The 20654-nt window shown below is 33.8% G+C and overlaps 1 protein-coding gene across 1 annotated transcript; it reads left to right on the top strand.

Moving 5' to 3' along the window:
- Window positions 1-3597: 3597 nt before the first annotated feature.
- Window positions 3598-19782, top strand: dikar (CECR2 histone acetyl-lysine reader dikar). The gene is made up of 10 exons (XM_088187295.1): window positions 3598-3857; window positions 3937-4025; window positions 10254-10379; window positions 10455-10660; window positions 10724-11050; window positions 12508-12684; window positions 12749-13006; window positions 13072-13334; window positions 13409-13618; window positions 13682-19782. The coding sequence occupies exons 1-10, from the start codon at window positions 3830-3832 to the stop codon at window positions 18133-18135; spliced, it is 6138 nt and encodes a 2045-aa protein (XP_088043421.1). The 5' UTR covers window positions 3598-3829; the 3' UTR covers window positions 18136-19782.
- The last annotated feature ends 872 nt before the right edge of the window (window positions 19783-20654 follow it).

The raw sequence follows: 20654 nt of genomic DNA, 5'->3' as shown, positions 1-20654 counted from the left end.
CAACATTTGTTGCCAACACTTGATCTGGCCTGCATGTAGCGAGACGGCGCTAATCATCGCAATTTGTTTTATTGCGTGAATTTGATATTCTAATTTATCATATCTCATCCAAAACCTGTAGTCAAGACATTGATATTGTTTTTCATCGTTATGTTTGTATTTTGTTTTATTTTAAGCTTGATATCAAGTGCTTCTTTTCACATTTTAACGGATTGGATGTTTTCTTAATGCTTCTAAAATCAATTAAAATTACTATTATGCATAAAAATATAACGTCATATTTGTGACATAATACCAACTACAATAGGTAGTACCTATTAGAAGTACAGGACGAAACTGTCTTTTTACGGTTACTTTAATTTTAGCAGTTGGCTTCGCTATCTGCACTTTTGAAAGCCAATCTTTTTGCAGCTTGAGTTACAGTACATCACCCACTACTCGACCTCAGTTACACGATGTTGGATAAATGGCGAGCTCTCTTCAAATGCAAGAAGGTTTGACATGCTTTCGTCATTTAAATCGTGAGATATCCTGTTTATAAATTTTGATGATTCTTTTTTTATGGGCGGTCGCCCGATGCGGAAATTAGTTCAAATGGGGGCGCCATTTGATTTTATTAAACACAGTATCGATATCTCATTAATTCATCGAAAAAAATCAGAGATACAGGACTATACCATCGAATAAAACCACACTTGCCTAGTCACGCTTTGTCTCAACGCTTGGACCACTACTACGTTTCAAGGATTTCTTTGACCGCAGTCTTTAGCTTCGTCTCCCATCGAACAACACCTCGAGAGAAACCTTAATAATTAAAAAACATAAATATTGATATTTTACATATCAAACTTGGCAAAAATCATCTCAATACTATTAAAATAAAAACATGGATCAGTCACTATGAAGTTCTCTTGTTGAGAAACTATTAAATATATTCTTGATCCGGCAAAACCTAACTGCAATGCAATGTTATTTTTCAAGATTTTAATAACATGTTGATGAAAACATTAAGGGTAAACTCAAAAATACTCTTTTTAAGTTCACCTTTACTATTTTACGTGTTTAATGTAACATACATATATATGAAATAATTTTTATTATTCAGCATTTTTTAGATAAATTTAAACATTATGTTTACACGATCCACCTTGATTGAAATTAATCATCAATATAATCGTTCTTAACGTGCTTAGAAAAATGATTGATGATTATTCAGAATTATAATTTTAATAATCAGTAATTTTGATCTCCAGGATACGATAAAAATGAAATAAAAGTTGAGTACAATATGGTTTTTTACACAGGTTTTTCAGATGTATATAATCGACATACGTCATTTGTTCTGATTTATTTGGGTTATGCCCATTACAAATATTGCTATGGTCAAAGAAATGTTTGACCCATATCAAGCGGTCCTCCTTTTAATACCGACTTCTGACATGCGCGGACCCGTTTGCGGGCCTACATATTGTAACAAAATACACAAGTAAAACTAGTTTATATGAATGATTTTTTAATCATCGATAAAACGGCTTTCATGTGTTAAGGTCGCACACGTGAAAAAATAAACCCATCGTTTTCTCATCAATGAGAAAAGTTAAGCACCACTGATCAATCATGTTGATTTAAAAATATCAGATGCAAAATGACGACGCTCTTAGCTGTTTATGAAGTAAATTAACAGTGCATTACACTTAGGCCCGATCGATGAGATATTTTACCTTTCACTCGCTCGCGTGTTAAGTTACTAGAGTGAGTAAGAGATAAGAACGTGCAACTGCACGTTCTTATCTCTCACTCACTTTCTTCACTTAACGCGTGGACGAGCGAAAGGCAAAATATCTCACCGACCGGGCCTGGTCACATCATTTACATCTCATCACATTTTCATGGAAATAGGATATGAATTTTTATGAAATTCTTAGAAAACTACTACAACAGTGAAGATATAGTGAAAATATATTAGCGAAATTATTACCAAGAGATTATTGATCAATATCGTAATTATTATTATTTTTAAATTACTTATCAATATACGTAATCGCTATTAAGTGTAACAATTCGCACGTAACCGCTGTTTGCTTGTCTAGGTCGTGCGCAGCCAAATGCTTTTTGGTGAAAATGCGTGCACAGCCAAATGCTTCGAAACCTGGATGCAGGAAAAACATGTATTTTAAGTACGCAATTATATAATAGAATTTACTTACCAAACAAATATGTATTTGGAATAATCGTTTTAATGTTTTCACATATGCACTACTTAACTTTTCAAAACAGAATAAATGAGAAACACGTTTTGAGATAAGCACTAAGAAATAATAAATGAGGTCCGTGAATAACATTCACAGTATTATGCGATGGTGTAAAAGATTTTATATGATGCCGCTATTTTAGTTATAACACTATATTAAAACTGAAAAATCGTCACTTCATTTCGGAGAATTTCGACTTTTTTATCTCTACTTGGATCACCATAATCTCGAAAGCAAACAATTCTACAATAATGAAAGAAGCTGCACGTTCCGGGTTAAGCAAATTTTTTAAAGATTGAATAAAGAAGTCGTTATAACAAATAATTGGAAAATAAGTGTTATTATGTTAATCAATGTCATACCATTTGTATCTCTAATAAAATTTTAAATCTAAAACTATTTACTTGAATGTCTTTGTATGTAGTTCAAAAACTTATCTGTTCTTATTTAATTGGAACATGGTTAGCACAATTCTTAAGACCAACGGGGAAATTAAACACATTTAAATGTATATTTTCAAGTTCCGTTAAGATGTCCTTTCTAAGAGGGAAAATATCACAAGTGTACAGAAAAACCGACATCTTATCCTTGAGAAGAAAAGTTTCGCATTTAGCACTTTGAGCCGAATTTACCCTCAACATTAAATTACGGCAACTTCTCATAAAAAGATGGGAAAATACAAGCATTTAGTCTATATAGCGTTGTACATTCATTTACAATAGAGAGTATGCTGTCAATCATTTATACAAATATAATTAATTTTAAAAATAAGTAAAATTATAATTGTATAGTAAATTAGTATATATATATATATATATATATATATATATATATATATATATATATATATATATATATATATATATATATATATATATATATATATATATATATATATATATATATATATATATATATATATATATATATATATATATATATATATATATATATATATATATATATATATATATATATATATATATATATATATATATATATATATAAAGAGAAGAAGAAAAGAAATTATAAGTTACTTCAATAAGCAAATAAATAAAAACTATGGTAAAAATAGGATAAATAAATCTCAAAGCGCAACTTGGACTCGTCCGAGATTTAAATGTGTGCATCGTCGGTGTAATAGTGTGCCTGGATGCAGGTTTTAAATTACTAGGAATATTGCACCTCAATCAATTGATCGGCTTTATGCCCGGGACGGCAAAAAGGGCGCTTGCGCGGCAGCCGGTCTTAGGGCTAGTTGGCCACAAACGCCCGGAGACTGCGGACGCGCGCATGGTCGCTCCTCACGGGCTTACGGCCAAACCAAATTCGAAAAACAAACATTGAGCTCAAAATGGCCGCCGCTGCTGCGCCCCGTTGACTGACGCGCCCCACAAAAGGCCCCCGGTGGCTTTCGCGAGACTGCGCCCCCGGCCGATCTGTGCGCCCGAGCGAAAGACCAAGTGCGACACGGCCCGGGGGGGTGTAAAAAGGCCGCGGGGGCGGCACCCCCGTCCGCCATCTTTTTCTTGTGAAGTGAAAAACGTTGGTGTGGGTTTAAGGTTTGACTTAGGGCTATGTGTCCTACGCTCATCGGCATCTTAGGTGAGCGTCGACAAGACCCCTGTAAGGGCTGAGGGTTCGACGCTAGCATGGTGTCCGTACAATATGTTGCCGTTTACAGACATACAGTCATGGTGGGAAGTCCCGAGCATCGCTCACTTCTGCTCTCTCTTCAGAGCAGCCTTCGATCTGCTAGACTTCGATATAGAGGTGAGTCGAAATTACGATCGATATGTATGTTTTTTTGGATTTTTTAATAGCGATGCGCCGCGACACGATGCGCCCGGAAGTGACATTTCCCGAAACTACGCAGTAAACTGTTGTTTACGATATAAACGATGTATGTGTGTGTGTACGTAGGTCGGGATTGAGTTACCGGGCGGCGCGGGACAACTCGAGCTGCATCGATTAGCGCTCAGAATGTGCATGTTTTGATGTGATGCAATACGCATGTCGATGTAGGCTCTCGCTCTACGCTACTAACCGGAAATCCGGAGTACCTGCATCGATTTTGCGCTGCAGGACTCTCAACCTATCGCGATGCATATGTTCGCGAACGCGCAGTACATCAAACTAATTATAATTAATGATGCAGTTTTTCAACACAAATGTCGAGGACTGTCAATGATTATGCCGTATATTATCGCATTCAATAATTATAATGAAATTGTATGTATTGATCCAGAAGATGCATATAAAAATAGCATATGGACAAAGCTATTGTTTTATTTACAGGTCTTAAACTTCAAAATAACACTTGCAAGTCAAATTGATTTTGACTTACAAGTGTTAAGTTGAATTATCTCGAATTTTATACGACTTTTCAACACATATTCGACAGGAGCTGCTTTTAATATTAATAATAAAATGTATTGATCCAGCAGACACATATTGCAAAAAGCGTTCGAACAAAGCTTCCCATTTATCTGCTAGCATTAACATCGCCATTTCTGCTGCATGTATTTCTGTTTTTTAATCTCTATACAGAGTTTTATAAAGGTACAATAATGACAAATTACTATTTTCATTAAATCACTTTTAATAAATAAGCATCTGGATAAGCTCTTTTTCTATTTTCTTTTAATTACAGCCCAATAGACATGCCAGTATCTATCTTCCTGTGCATCGTCTTGTAAATATTTGATCTTAAAGTTCATATCAAAATATTCGCAACATATGTTAGACTAATTGTGGCTTGAGTTCATTCGAGTTTTTGATTAGAAGCTACACAGTCTAAATTATTTATTGACTATTCAACACCTTTGTAACATGAGACATATGGATAGCTATTTGAAGACAAAGAACATCCACATCCCTTTAATACTTGAATGTCTTAGTTTCTGTGGCTCTGCCTCTTTTTATTTTATTCATGAAATGTAAGGTATTGATCCATCAAGCTCACTGCAAAAAGCGTACGGACAAAACTTGTTAATTATTTACTAGCATTAACATTTCAATTACTACTGCATGTCTCTTGTGTTTCGAAATCATTTTTAGGAGCTCAACTTGTAATTTGAAATACTATTCACAAATCAGTATATTGATTTAATTACTTTTAGTAAGCATAATAAAATTGAATGTATTGATCCAAATTATACAAATATAACAATGCTTTGGACAAAGCTCTCATTTTAACTTAATGAGGCCAATGAGTATTCCAATACTTCCCTTTAATCCGTTGTAATGTTCTATTACATCTTAAAGATCAAGGTAAAAGATTCGCAACATACATTAGTCTAATTGGAGCTTGAATGCATTCGACTTTTAGATTAGGAACTAAGCAATCTAAAATATTATATGATTTCTCAGCGCCAATGCAACAATAGACATATAGGTTGCTATTTTAGAACAAAGCACATCACATGTCCATTCGGGACTTGAATGGCTTAATTTTTATGGCTCTGCCCCTTCTAATATTGTATAAAATGTGAGGTATTGGTTCATAAATAACATATTGCAAAAAGCGTACGGACAAAGCTTATCATTTATCTGCTAGCATTAGCATCGCAATTACTGCTGAATGTATTTATATACTTGTAAATCTCTTTTAGGAGCTTTAATTTTAATTTGAAATACTAATCATAAATCAGTATATTTATTTATTCTATTTTTCAAACATAATAAAATTTAACGTCTTAACCCAAATGACACAAACAAAAAATCGTCTGGACAAAAAGCTCTCATTTTACTTACTTTTAATGAGCACAATAACTATTCCAATATTTCTCTCTAGAGTCCATTGTCTTATTATATTGAATCTCAACCCTTTGAGGAGTATCGCCATTTATATACGGTGGTCGATCTATTGCTGCTTTGAGGTACCCCAGGTAGTTATATAATTTCATAAATAACTAAATAAATAACGAAATAAATTAACATAAAAAAATATTTTATATTTATATTATAAAAAATATCGAAAGCCTCTTTATTGATACGAAAAAATTAACAAAAATCGAATAATTTAATTAATATTTAAAATAAATTATTAAAACATACCAACACAAAAAAGAAGTAATATAAATCAAAGCGTTGAAAAACACTAATATTTTTTTTTATAATTTACTATAAATTATATATAAAATAATAATAAATAAATAACAGTAATAATAATGGAAAAATACGCAAAATAACTCACTCCCAGGTGTATAATAACAAATTAACAAATGTGTATAAATGGACACTACTCAAAAGGGTTAAAGATTCGCAACATATGTTAGTCTAATTGGGGCTTGAATGCATTCGCCTTTTTGTTAAGAAGCTTAGAAAACTAAAATTTTGCTCTCTCAACCCCAATGCAACATTAGACATTTAAGTTGCTATTTTTGAACAAAGCACATCACATATCCGTTTGGGACTTGAATGCCTTAATTTCTAGACTCTACCCCCTATATTATTATATAAAATGTGAGGTATTGATTCATTAATTGCATATTGCTAAAAGCATATGGACAAAGTTTTTCATTTATTTGCTAGTATTAGCAACGCAAGTACTGCTGCATGTTTTATGTGTTTCTAAATCTCTCTTAGGAGCTCGAATTGTAACTTGAAATAATAATCACAAATCAGTATTGATTTAATCGCTTTTTTAAGCATAATAAAATTGAATGTATTAAAGATCTAGATAAGGGATTCGCAACATTTGTTAGTCTAATTGAGGCTTGAATGCATAATCTAAAATATTATTTGACTTCTCAACGCCAATGTAACAAGAGACATATGGGTTCCTATTTGAGATCAAAGAATATCATATATCCAATGAGAATTTAATGTCTTTATTTCTATGGATCTTCTTCGTCTAATATATGAACTATGAGGTATTGATCCATAAAATGGATATTGCAAAAAAGGTTGCTATTTATTTACTAACATTAGCATCGCAATTTATGCTAACACTAATGTCACTGGAGAGATGTATTGTTAATTCAAAACTAATAACATCACATATTTCCGTTTATAAACTTGAGTGTGTTTGTTGGACCTTATATTTCACGATTAATATTATAATTTCATAACTATAAAAACTTAGAGGTAATGAAGACTCATTTAAAAACAATGGTGTTCACTGCTCACGTGGACTATTGCTCGCATGAAAATTGCTTAAACGAATATTACTCATGAAAAATCACTTTTTTGTGTTTGCTGCTCATTTCAATGACTATTCTTGTAAAAAAAAAAAATATAAAAAAAGCTTACGATGAAAAAACATTTCGATTAAATGTGATCGAGCTTAAATGTGATCAGGGTAAAAAAATTAATAAATTTATAGATATTCCTAAACTCTATTTTAGGCGCAATATTATTTTATATGAAAATTACAACTAATTGAATTGACTTAGTTTCATAATTACTTGCTTTGAAATCTGGTACATAATATATAGAACTTCAAAAAGAAAGTTATTTCATTTCAAAAATAACAGAACACAAAATGAAAAAAAATTAATCGATTAAAATAAATTATTATATATTCATACACTATTTTTAAATAATTTTATTATTTCTTTAATAATATACATATATTTTATATGACTAAAAATGCTATTTTTCCATTGGTATCATCATCAGGAAATTTGTTACGTATTTATTTTTTAAACAATCAAAATGAGCAATCGACTTGTGAGCAATTTTAGTGTGGGCAGTTGCATTAATGTTCATGTGAGAAATAGTCCATGTGAGCACTGTTCGTGTGAGCAGTTGCCTTGTGAGGATAAGTCTGTTCATCGGAAAAAATAGATAGTTATATAACTAACAACAATTGAACTTTGAATAACATTGAAATGTAAAAAAAACAGTCTCATAGATGTGTCAAAACTGCATATATTGTGAAACATATATCAAAAACGGACAATATTTATAATAAAAAAATCTACTAAATATTGTTGGTCCCTCTCGGCTCAAAGACGATATATTTATTAGATTTCTTTGTCCATAATTAGTTATCTATAGGCCATTTGTGATATTTGTGTTGAAAAATTGTGTCATATTAAAGATATTTTCTAGCCATTTGATTAACTTGAATTTCCATTTACTGACTTGTTTTATGAATTTGCATAGAAATAAAAGTCTCAATTAACAAAAAAAATTGGTGAGGGTTATATTATTAATCGAGAAATTGTTTTTAATAAATCAGTTGTCAATTATTAGAGCAGGATATGCTACATTACATACAATCCTCAAAAACCACATTCATAAGTGGGTGATCTGTTCGGCTGGACAGGATGCAAGTGTCATCATGGCTAGTGATATAATTTTAGAAAATAGTTCGCGGAAAATGATTTAAAATTGTTGCACCACTGGTATATATGATTTGGTTAATTCTACTACATCTTCACATGGAAGATTGCTTCGAGAAGTATCCCACAATGGCTGTAATGAAATAATTAAAAGGTTAACAAATTTCACGTACATGCATTAACTGGTGTTGGCGTATAATGAATAATTTTATCGTTATTCGCATTTTTACTTAATAGTATGGCAACCCTTTCTATATCCCATTCGAAATAATGTGCAATTTTGGACATATTCAAAAGTGTTAAATGATAATGTTGAATATTATAGTTCTATCTCCGAATAAAACATCTTTATAAAAAACAAATTTTAGCTCAGATGACGTCGGGCTAAATTTGCTAATATAAGAATAAGAGGATCTTTTAAGGTCTTTTTTGTATTACAATCTTACATAAAGCAATATCTCAGTACTAATGGAGAGTAATTGACAATAAAGTCTGCTCTACTAGCGGTTTGTACAACGGTGGCTGCGCATGACCTTACGATCGAAATATATACATAAATGACGACTTGCATTGCTTATTTAAATTGCATTGTCGCATGAATAAATAAAATGGCTGCACATAATAGAATCTGGCGTATTTTAAGTCGAATATGTGAATTATTTATTGCCGGCGGCGGTTTATCAACTTTCGTTTTTTTTTTTTATTAAATTCAACTCAAAAATTTACAATTCAATTTAAAAAAATATATATATATGTCCGATACTCTCTTTAGATACAAACGCCCGTTTCCAAATAAACGAACGATACTGTGAGTTTGTTAATGTAACATTATTGGCTCTACAGCTCGGGTACGCCTTGGCCACCTTCTGCATGTACTCCAGATATATCTATCATGTGCCCTAGTTTGCCAATTAATAACACATAGTGCTAGCTATGTTGCAATTCTGTACAACCACCATGGTCCTTCACAAATATAAGCTATTTCACATATCTCTGAATGCCGGATGGCGCCATTTTATTTTTATTTATTCAAGATTATACCAATGTTATCACTATTCTCATTTATTAGAACTATGCTTTCTCGGTCACATACCATATATTTTTCAGATGATGCTAAGTCATACAATTCTTACTCGAGTTTTGTAAAGATGAATAGTCATTCTTGTTGTGATGCATTAAGATGTGTGTTGTAAATGGTAACCGTAGAATCATCATTTATTGTCTACGATTATCCTTCATTCTGTATTGTCACCAACTCGATTTTTTGTGTTGATTTGGTAACCTTAGGAAGACACTTGGTGTTCCGTTTTGCATTGATAAATTTTATTTGATCGATGTTGACCCACAATCTAAATTAATTTGCTAATTGTTGATATATTCTAAGAGCTTGAACTATGATTTAATTGGATTTACCAATGTCATCTAGTTATTTTGTTCTGTAGCATTAACAATTCACGAGATATCGGTATCGGTTATTTTGGAATACTATGATTAATTATAAATGGACTAGGTCCCTCGTATATATAAAGATCGACAGTCTCATTGTCTTTAGTAAATTTGTGGGTTGTAGAGTAATTAGCCTGTATGCAGCAATCTATTAATTGCTCATGAGAGTTATAAAAAAAACAATAATATGCTTTTCCAAAAATAGTATGTAAATGTACAAATAATCAGCAGTAATATAAAAGATTTATCTGTATTGGTGCAGGAGCTTGAAGAAGCACTTCTCACGGATGGAACGGAGGATTGCGCTAGTTCGCTGCTCACCGAACTCATTGTCCGCCTCCTCAGCGGCTGTCTGGGCAACAATGACATCTCCGCGTCAAATTATCAGGTCTGTCAACCGACACACTCCAGTATGTTTTAAAAAGTATGTCAATGTTTAAACTTACTTTTTTTTCCGGTTCAGATGTTCCTGCGGCGATTGTTCCGCCAGAAGTGTCAAGAGTCCGGACACTCTAACATCTTTAATGCAGACATCGACTTTCAATTCTTACCGCTTAGGCGCAAAGTTCAAATACTGCAAGCCCTCTGCGATTTTAGATTGGCAGCCGAGGACGTCTTCGACTTATTGAAAAACTTGGAAGCGGAAAGTCTCCGAGTGGAGCCACTTGGGTAAAATAAATTTTAATTATTAGTAATTTTATTTACACAGTTGATTGACTACCTTTTTTGCAGTTGGGACGACAATTCTTCCGCTTACTGGTACTTTTACGGCACCCGTTTATACAGAGAAGATTTTCTCGATACTCCGAATGGCAAGAGGCGCAGGCATAGAGAAGAGTACAATGTTTATAGTCACAATGTATCTGATAGAGCGGAGGATAAACAAGATCGAATTTGGCAAGTAGTTTGCTTTACGGAATCGGACTGGATACATCTTGCAGACAAATTCAAAAACGCATTTAGCCGAGTCGAAAAGGACCTCTACGTATCATTGTCGGAAAACTTCATTCCTGAGATACCGCGGCTGTTTCTAGAAAAAGAACGAATAAGACGTAAAAGGTATTGTTAATAAATATCAATCGTTTATATTTTGCGCGTTGACCTATTTATACAATGTATAGAGACAAAACTATGTGATTACAATTTATATCGATTTATGTGTGTTTCTATTAGTTATATCTTATTGCGTATTATTAAGAGTGTAAATATTTAAAATCACTTTTTAATACATGTTATTATTTAATGTTTTTAATGTTTTCTTCATATGCTCAAACATATTTAAACTGAAACCTCAGTTTCAATTATGACTATTCAGATATAAAACCTCGGATCGCAGATGGTTTTTGGTGCTACTGGTTCATGGATTATAAATTCTAGATTCACTTTGTTGTAATTCGATTAGTCATACAAGAGTTTGTACCGGTGGCACCAAAAATTATCTGCTATCTGATGCTTTAACCCATTTAAAATAGAAAATATTTTTGTTAATATATTAGTTTAAAATACTCCTATAAATTAACGATTTTTACTTTACTCCTAAATCGATGCACACCAGATATATACATGTATATATATATATATATATATATATATATATATATATATATATATATATATATATATATATATATATATATATATGTGTGTATATGTATATGTGTATATATGTACAGTCCGTCCAAGATGTGAACGCTCATCGACACAGTATTGGTGAGACACATAATAAGGTGACCATGTGAAATTACACGTTCAATTAATTTTTCCTTTTTTAATTTAATTTGTTGAGGAAAATGTAAAATATCACTTCCTTATTTTGTTTATATATATATTTATATATATATATATATATATATATATATATATATATATATATATATATTTAACTCAAAAACATGATAGCAGTTTTGGTCACTCTAAAGGTCGAATATCTGTTTAATATAATAATAAAAAAATACCAATAGAATATTACAGGAATTGTTTTATTGATTACAAAATTACACAACATGACAATAATTAATAATAAAAATATAACATGTTATAATTTTTAATTCGATTTCCAACGTATGGTCACCCTACCATTAAAACAGCCCTGATTTAGTATTGGTCAATTTCTCCTATCGGTGTAAACAAATTCTCAGAAAACTGTATATGTATGCATGCATGCGTACACGCACTCTTATTTCCAACACAACGATGATGAGCGTTAACATCTTGGATGGACTATATATATTTATTAAAATAAAATCTGCTGCGATATTTATATGTATTTAATGCGACAAAGCTAATGTGCATTAATATGTATTTATTGCGACAATGTTAGTGTGCATTAAGTGCTTACGCCTAGTTGGTTATAGTTTTGTCTATCGTACACATTATTAAGAATATTGATATGAAATTCAGTTTCTGCAATTGTAATTTAATTTATATAGCCTGAAATTGATGAATAAATACTATTTTTAAAAAGTATACTATGTCAAAAAGATTCGAGGCTGGTTAGCAATTCAGTGTTTTTATAGGCTTCTGGAGTCAATGCCTCGGCGTACATCATCCAGAGTACAGATAAAAAATAAACAAAAGGAAGAAGAAGAACAGAAGCAAACTGACGATGGAGACAGCAAGGAAGAGACAAGTAAGGCGCACGAATGTGACTATTCAGAGAGAGAACACCGTGCTAGGCAGCGTGAATTAAAAAGGTTAGAATTCAACGATTGAGAGTATGTAGATGATTTAAAAATTTAACAATGTTTATATTTTAAGGTCACATTCGGTTTCATCGTCATCAGACAAGTCTAGGAGCTCGTCCGGAGAACCTGTGGCTTCTGTGTCAAATAAACATAAAAAGAAATCTAGGAAGAAGCATCATGGCGATGATAATGACCAATCTGAAGCACCCGACCCGAAGCCGTCGGGCAGGCAAACCAACAATTCATTGGCATGTGCCACCGGACAAATCGTTATACCTGATAAAAAGGAACAGCCTAATAGTACTAGGAAGAAACTTAAAACTTCCCAGATGTGAGTGTTAAAAATTAACTCGACAAAGAAAAATCTCGATACTTATTGTTCTCAAAACATTTCAGATTTGGCCTAATGGAAGAAGATGTACAGACAGATATGTATAAAGTCTTGGATCAGCTCAAAGCTCACGAGGACGCTTGGCCATTTATGGATCCCGTGGAGGAAGAATATGCGCCGAACTATTACAGCGTCATCAGGCGTCCTATGGATTTACAGCGCATGGAGGATCGTTTAGAGCAAGGCTTCTATACGGACTTCACCATGTTCCAATCCGATTTCAATTTAATCGTGAATAATTGTAGACTCTACAACGGACAAGACAATGGTATTTTGAAACTATTCAAATTAGTTTATTCTCAATAGATTGGCTGTTACTTATTTTCGTTTTTCATTTCATAGAATACACAGAGATGGTCGACAATTTGGAAACGGCCTTCACACGACTCACACAGCGATATTTCGAAGCAATTTCTTCCTCAGATGAAGAAATTGCCATAGAATATCCTATTCAAAATCCACCTAAAAAATCTTCTAAACGAGAAAAGCCAGCTAAGAAGCCCGAAGAGGAAACTGATGAGAGCGGTAAAAGAAAGAGAAAACACAGCAATGGTATTTTAAAAATAAAGGTTAATTTAGCGTAAAAAAATATTATAATTATAATTTTAATTTTAGATAACGAGCCAGAAGAGGGTGAAACTTCTTCAAAGCACCACAAGTCTTCTGAGAAAAAGGCGAAAATCGAAAAGGAAGAAAAGAACAAAGATACTGATGTTGACAGTGAACATTCTCATTCTCATTCATCATCTACAGAGAAGAATGTACTGAAAAAAAAGAAGAGGAAGGCAAAGAGTAGCAAAAATTCAAAGAAGAAGCACAGAGATAAACATGCAAGAAAGGAAAAGCGCAAGCACTCCAAACATCTCAGTAAGAAAAACAAAAAAAAGAGGTCTCACCGTTCATCGAACGAGCATGAAGAAAGTGAGGCTGAAAAGATTGCACGTGAGGCAAAATATCAAGAAGAAAAGGCCGAACAAATTTTCTATAAGGATAAATATGACGAAATAAAACAAAGAAGGAGCGGTTTCTTAAATAACAGCGCTTCAAAAGAAAAAGATAATGATAGCAAGACCTCTGAGAAGGCATCGCAAAATTTATCACTAGTCTCAGTTAAGAAACATTCTAAGTCGAAAGAAAAGGTAGATAAAATCAAGACAAAAAATGAGAAAAAAAATGACACAACATACCAAAAGGATGACGAGTTTAACATAAGTGGACCCAGTCGCAAATCAAAGACGTCTCAAGATGATTCCAAAACTGCTAAAACTGTAGATAACAACAAGTCAAAGCAAAATAAAGCAGATGAATATGAGTTTACCGATGACATGGATTCTTCTTCTGAAAGCAATGTAAAAAAAAGTACTAGATCTGTTTTCAAAAAGGGTCCCAGAAGTAAAGCATCCCTTCAGCTAAGCAATATTAAAAACGAATCTGCCACCGAAGCACTGGAACAGGCTGCAAAAGAATTTTGTGAACTATTTGACGATCCTCCTAAGCAGAACGATTACGGTTCTAGTAACGATTCCCCGGCATGCCTGGCCGAAGATTACGCTTCGACATCTAAATACGACGGCGACTTTGTCAGACAAAATGAAAAAGAAAAATCTGCTTTTATTAAGAAAAGCGTTAAAAAGCAGCCAATTAACAAGGATATTATCTCAAAGATTACATCTCGAAGGAAAGAGATTCAAAGGACCATCGAAAGACTTCAGCCTGGTAAAACTAAGGGGAATCTCATTTCAAACGTTCAGATGGGGATGAAACAAGAAGAATCCGTATCATCAGTTAACACAAATAAGGGAAAAGAAGTTAAAAGCACTGCATTAATTAAAATCGACGAGTGTGAAAGTCCTAAACTAAGCTTGGGAACAGTCTTAGATTCGGTTGGTTTCGGAATCGAAAAGCAGCACAACTTCACTAACGAAACGGCTGTCGAAAAAGTAGAAAAAAGGGAAGTCGTAGATACTGGAACGATGACATCCGACAACGAAGTCAGAACCGACGAAGAGAGTTGTGCCACTATAATCGATGTCGAAGTTGAATATCCAAAATGTGCACCTAAATCCAAGATTGAATCTAGTAAAGTAATACCGTTATATCCATCGCAAGAAAAGGCCACTCCTAATCTGAGTGCTTGGTTTAAGGCGTTCGGTGCTCCTAAAGGAGGAAGTTGTAAAAAGAAACCTGACGAAAGCGACGCCGAGGACTCGAAATCAAACGATACCAGCTTAGATTGTAGGAGTTTGGTTGTTGAAACTTCTAAAGGCGATCAGGCTAACCTGGAAGAGTTTAACACCGAAGACGGCGAGAGTACAATTTTGAATAATCTATCCGTAGGACGTGTGAGACGATTGAGCACCGGCAGTTCTGTATCGGAGCGTTCGTCCTTCAGTCAAGATCTTGATTCTCCACGTCATCAACCTTCTCATAACTCTCCACTCACGAGATCTCCAGCCTCGCCCCGGCTAGATGACCATCAGAAAAATATATATCCTCCACTGAACGGAACAGTGAGAGTAGGATTTTATCAAGATACTGCATCTGTAAAAAGCAGTCCAGAAAAAAGTTGCAGTCCGCGAGATGCGCCACAGTCGCCTTACGCTTCTTACTCGCAGCATGTTTATGCAGTCTCTAGTAATGCAGCCAATCAAACCATCAACGAGGCAGCAGCAAAGAATCCACTCGCAGGATTTGGTCAGTCTTACTATGACTCCAAGTTGAGTGCTAACCGTTCCGGACGACCTGACGATTATAGCATGTATGCTGCAGAATCTATTTATAAAGACCCTAATTCTCCAGCGACTCCGACACCATATTCGCCGGCTCATGCGTCTTATTCTCAACATAGTCAACATTCGCCCTATGCTCACGTACAACACTCTCCTCAAACATTCTTACACAATACTCCTATTACCATTCCTTCGTACGAGAACAAATCTACCGAAAAACCTTCCATGTACCCTGTAAAGAAACGAAGTTATACTGAAATCCAACATACAATACCCGACACTGCTGAAACTTACAACGTGCACTCGTTAGAAATGAGTCATCCGGCAAACAAGCAGCTCGACCTTTCTATGATGAGTAATACTCCATTATCTTACGACATTAAAGGGCACAACGGTGGAACTACATATGTCCATAATTCTACAAGTGTCATCACATCTACCAATAATAGTATGCAAAAAGTACAATATGCTCCTATTTCTTGCATAGAGGCGCTGCCTAACTATGAAAATATGCAATCTAAATCTTTGAACAAATCAATGAAAGAACAGATGCCCGGTTTGAGAGATCCGTATGCAGATATAAATTCAGCTTACTCCATGCTGAAAAAGCAACATGATTTTAACACCATCGGACGACACAAGAAACCATACCATGACAGTTCAGCCACTATTACGAAACACTCTCAAATTTCCGGTTTAGATTTGAAGTGTTCATCGTATTCAACAAGTAAACCAGAATGCACTGTTACAAGTGCCGATTATTCCTGCAAGACGTTAGACAACGCCAGCAAATCGATGGATATTGATCCCATCAATATGAGTTATCTCATGGCTACTGAAAATAAATTATCAGCTTCGTCTGCCGCAAAGATGAACATGTTGAGCAAAGCTCATCGAAGTTACGATTTGTATAATATGGTGCCACCTTCGCCATATTCTAACTTGGTGGACATAAATACTATGCAATCTGCTGCAAACCTTAACGAATCGAACCAAAGATACGTTCTCGATAAGTTCGCTGCTAATTTGCAATATCAGAATATTCCATTGGACACGACAAAGCGTCTGACCGAAGAGATGCTAACCGAAAATTATAAGAAGCGCAACGAAACCATGTCAAAGTCCAATTATCCTGATACTATCGATTATAGTAAGAATCTCATGTCTGATTGGAAACTCGATTGTATGAATAAAGGCACCGATCTGTCTGCTTACAGTAGCTACCGTCACCTAGCCGACGTAGAAAAATCTATCGAGTTAACTGGCATTGGAGGGAACGAAGAGGCAATGCAGAGTTCACCATCTGAATTACGAATACCAATGTATCCACAAGGACAGGATTACTCATCGCGGATCAAAAATTCAATTCCAATGCACGTAACTAAACCCAGCGACGTATATGCTCATGCTGCACTGAATGCATCCACGAGTGCGTATAAACCTCCAAATTGCCATCCGCCTCTAGGAATGGATTCTTCGCTGAGAAATCTATCCAGTTTACAACTTATGGACAGATACAAAGAAGAGCGACTCTTGAGTTATCAAGCGTCCAGCTCGTCACCGTACGAAAAGAGCATTCCGTTGGCTCACTTGTATCCCAAAAACGTACACAGCAGCTTACATGCTGTCGCTCAGCCTACCAATCAAATATATCCAACTACTTTGCCAGTATCGTTCAACAGAGATCAACTCTATCTGTCAAACCTCCAACCTCCGAGCGTTCATAACGTGGCCGAACCACCGGTGCCCGTTGTAGAACCGGAGAAAAAGACAAGATCCAGAAAGAAGAAAGTTCAAACCGAAGCAATGACTCCGAGCACGCAAACGTTCCACTCTTACGCCGGTTTGAAAGCACCGCAACCCAAACCCGCTGATCTACCGATGAAGACTCCGAACATCGTTCCTGGAAGCGCTTTCAACTTTGGAACTGCCACCACCTTACCCACTGGGCTATACGGCGATCCGTCTAACTTTTTGGAAGACTTGCGTAACACGTCAGCGAACACATACGCAAATTACATGGCAGCGACGGCCGCCGTCCACCAGCACACAGCGGCGCAGGAATCCGTCGACAAAATTTCTAAATCAGACCACCAATCTTCCATTCACCCGTCGGCCAATCCGTACCGGTTCTTCCAGCACCCTCCGGTACGACCTGGTTTCTCTTTCTTGGAGATGGATCCGGCGTCCCCGCTTTATCCGCAGTTTATTCAGCGGCACCAAGAAGAACTGTTGCGTCATCCGTCTTCGCAGATGATGGGCATATTTCCTACTGCGTACCAGAACGCTTTAGGAGTACGTCCGCAATATGACGCTGTCAACCGTAACAATTGGTTGTAAATCTGTTATGTAAATTACCGACGATGACATTGAGGAGGAGTGACAAAAAAATTAGACAACCCGTTTTTACTTCAAAAATCTGAAGTAATTAATAAATATTACAAGTGATATATTTATGATCAACAATACTTTATGTATTAGTAAATTTTGAATAACTCAAACGTTCAAGGTCACAGTAATTTGAATGTGATATTTTTTATTATAACAATTAAATCTAACCCCCTATATTTAGTTGAATTAATCCTTTTTTAATCTCATTTATATTCAGAACCAGTTTTATTGCACTTTTAAAAAAATAATCTCCATAATGACATATTTGTAAGAATGAACATGTTTTTAGTTTATAGAACAATTTTTGCTATTTTAATATATTGAGTATACTGCTAAAATTATGTTATTTTATATTAGAAAACGAAGTCCAAAGTACATTAATATTTTTCATCCGATAATAAGACGTTAGCTGTACCTAGCTGTAAAAGACGTTTTCAAAAATATATCTTTATCAGTGACCCAAAATTAAATTGAAATCATGAACCCGATTATAACAAACAAATACAGTAATGTATACTAGGCGCGTACGGTGAAATACTTTCTCGCAGTGAGTGAGAGATAATTATTTCTCGCTCACTTAACACGCGAGTGAGCTAAAAGGAAAGTATCTCAACGTACGCGCCTGTTGTATACTACCAACATTTATAAAACTAACTAGCTGTGAAAGAAGTTTTCAAAAATATATCTTTATCAGTAACCTAAAATTAAATGGAAATCATGAACCCGATTATAACAAACAAATACAGTAATATATACCAGGCGCATAAGGTGCAATACTTTCCCGCAGTGAGTGAGAGGAGAGCGCGCGTCCTTATCTCTCACTCACTCTCGTCACAACACGCGAGCGAGCAAAAGGGAAAGTATCTCAACGTACTCGCCTGATGTATACTACCGACATTTATAAAACTAACTACCGACATTGACAAATAAATTCAAGTAATTGTGACGTTACCAAGTGAATACAGAGGCATGCCGTGTTTATCAATGTTATATATCTGTTGTATTTAGCTAATTGTGCATAGATTTATAGTGATTTTGTTCCCAGAACAAGTATTAACATGTAAGTCAACGTAAGTTTCACTATATCTTCAAATATACCTTGTATTGTTATTACATAATAGAAATAGTTTGGCAGTTTATTTTTATCAATCTTTTATTGTGACAAACATCAATCCTAGAATTTTTTTCCATTTCAACAGTTTTAGCTTAGGTATTATCTTCTATGTAACGTTATTGTTGTCTGCGTATTGAATATAGTTATACCTTATAGTATATCCGATGGAATTTTGGTAATATTAAGTCAACGTTCAATCGGCATGGCTCTGTATAAGTGACTATCATGTTATGCGCATAGCATATTATTGATTATATATTTTGTTAGTAAGATCTTATATGATTATATATTATATTAGTAAGATCTTTAACCTAAAATAAAATTTAATGTGTTGAATATATAAAATATATAAAAGTTGTATAGTTAAATTTGAACGTATTTTTGTGTGTATAAATATTAAAATAAATTTATGCACACATTAGTCACTGTGTAATTTATAAGCTTAAAATTATTATTTGGCGCTTTTATTTTTAGTTATGAAAAAAAAATGATATCCTGAGGTATAACCATTTTTTTGCAAAAGTTATACAGTATTATTTACAAAAAAATATTTCATGATTTTAACATTTTGTTGAGTTTACGGACAATGTTTTGCAATGACTTTCTATAATTAAATATAAACGTATTCAAGATTATATGTATGTATGTAGAAAAATGTATATTGAAAGTTGATTATTATCGTCACCTTCAACCGTCAAACCCCACCCCATCCAGTAGTTCTAATTGTTACTAACTTGAAATAAAACCAATTTCTAATTTGAAACACAACAAACTTTGGTGAATTGAATTTAAAAAAAATTAGCGTTAAATTGTCATTAGATGTTGGGTCCAAAATTTGTTTCAAATTAGAAACGTTTGCTGTTTCTGATGTTGTTCTTTATGAATCTCGTGTGTTCCTTAAATGTTATATAACCGTTTACCAAAGATATTGTGAATAGATTTAAGATGATATAAATGTAATGGGTGACTGTAATAATTAATATTATTTTTTCTTATGTAAATTTTTTTATTAGCTTAATGATTTTGATTAAATAAATTCATAATTTTTATATTATTTTTTGTATTACAATTATTAATAAAATTCGTCTAAATTAATAAAATTGAATATTATATTACATTTTGTTATTGTACCTTTGTTGAATTTTTATTTTATATTAATAATAAATAATGTAATAGAATGGTTTGTTCACTTTATTTACTATATATTTGTGTAAAATATTTATTTTAAATGTATGTAATAAATGTAAGGATATTGAGCTTGTTAGTTATGAGAATTCTTCATACATAAGATTACATTAAATGTACATAATGTGTAAAGGGCTAACAATGCAAGTGTTGCACAAAATGTGCATTC

This window comes from Plectrocnemia conspersa, unplaced genomic scaffold (assembly GCF_051122295.1).
Source record: "Plectrocnemia conspersa isolate PC_06_02 unplaced genomic scaffold, ASM5112229v1 ptg000006l, whole genome shotgun sequence".
NCBI classification, from domain to species: Eukaryota; Metazoa; Arthropoda; class Insecta; order Trichoptera; family Polycentropodidae; genus Plectrocnemia; species Plectrocnemia conspersa.
Note: the sequence above shows the minus strand (reverse complement) of the source record. Positions and strands in the feature narration are given on the sequence as shown.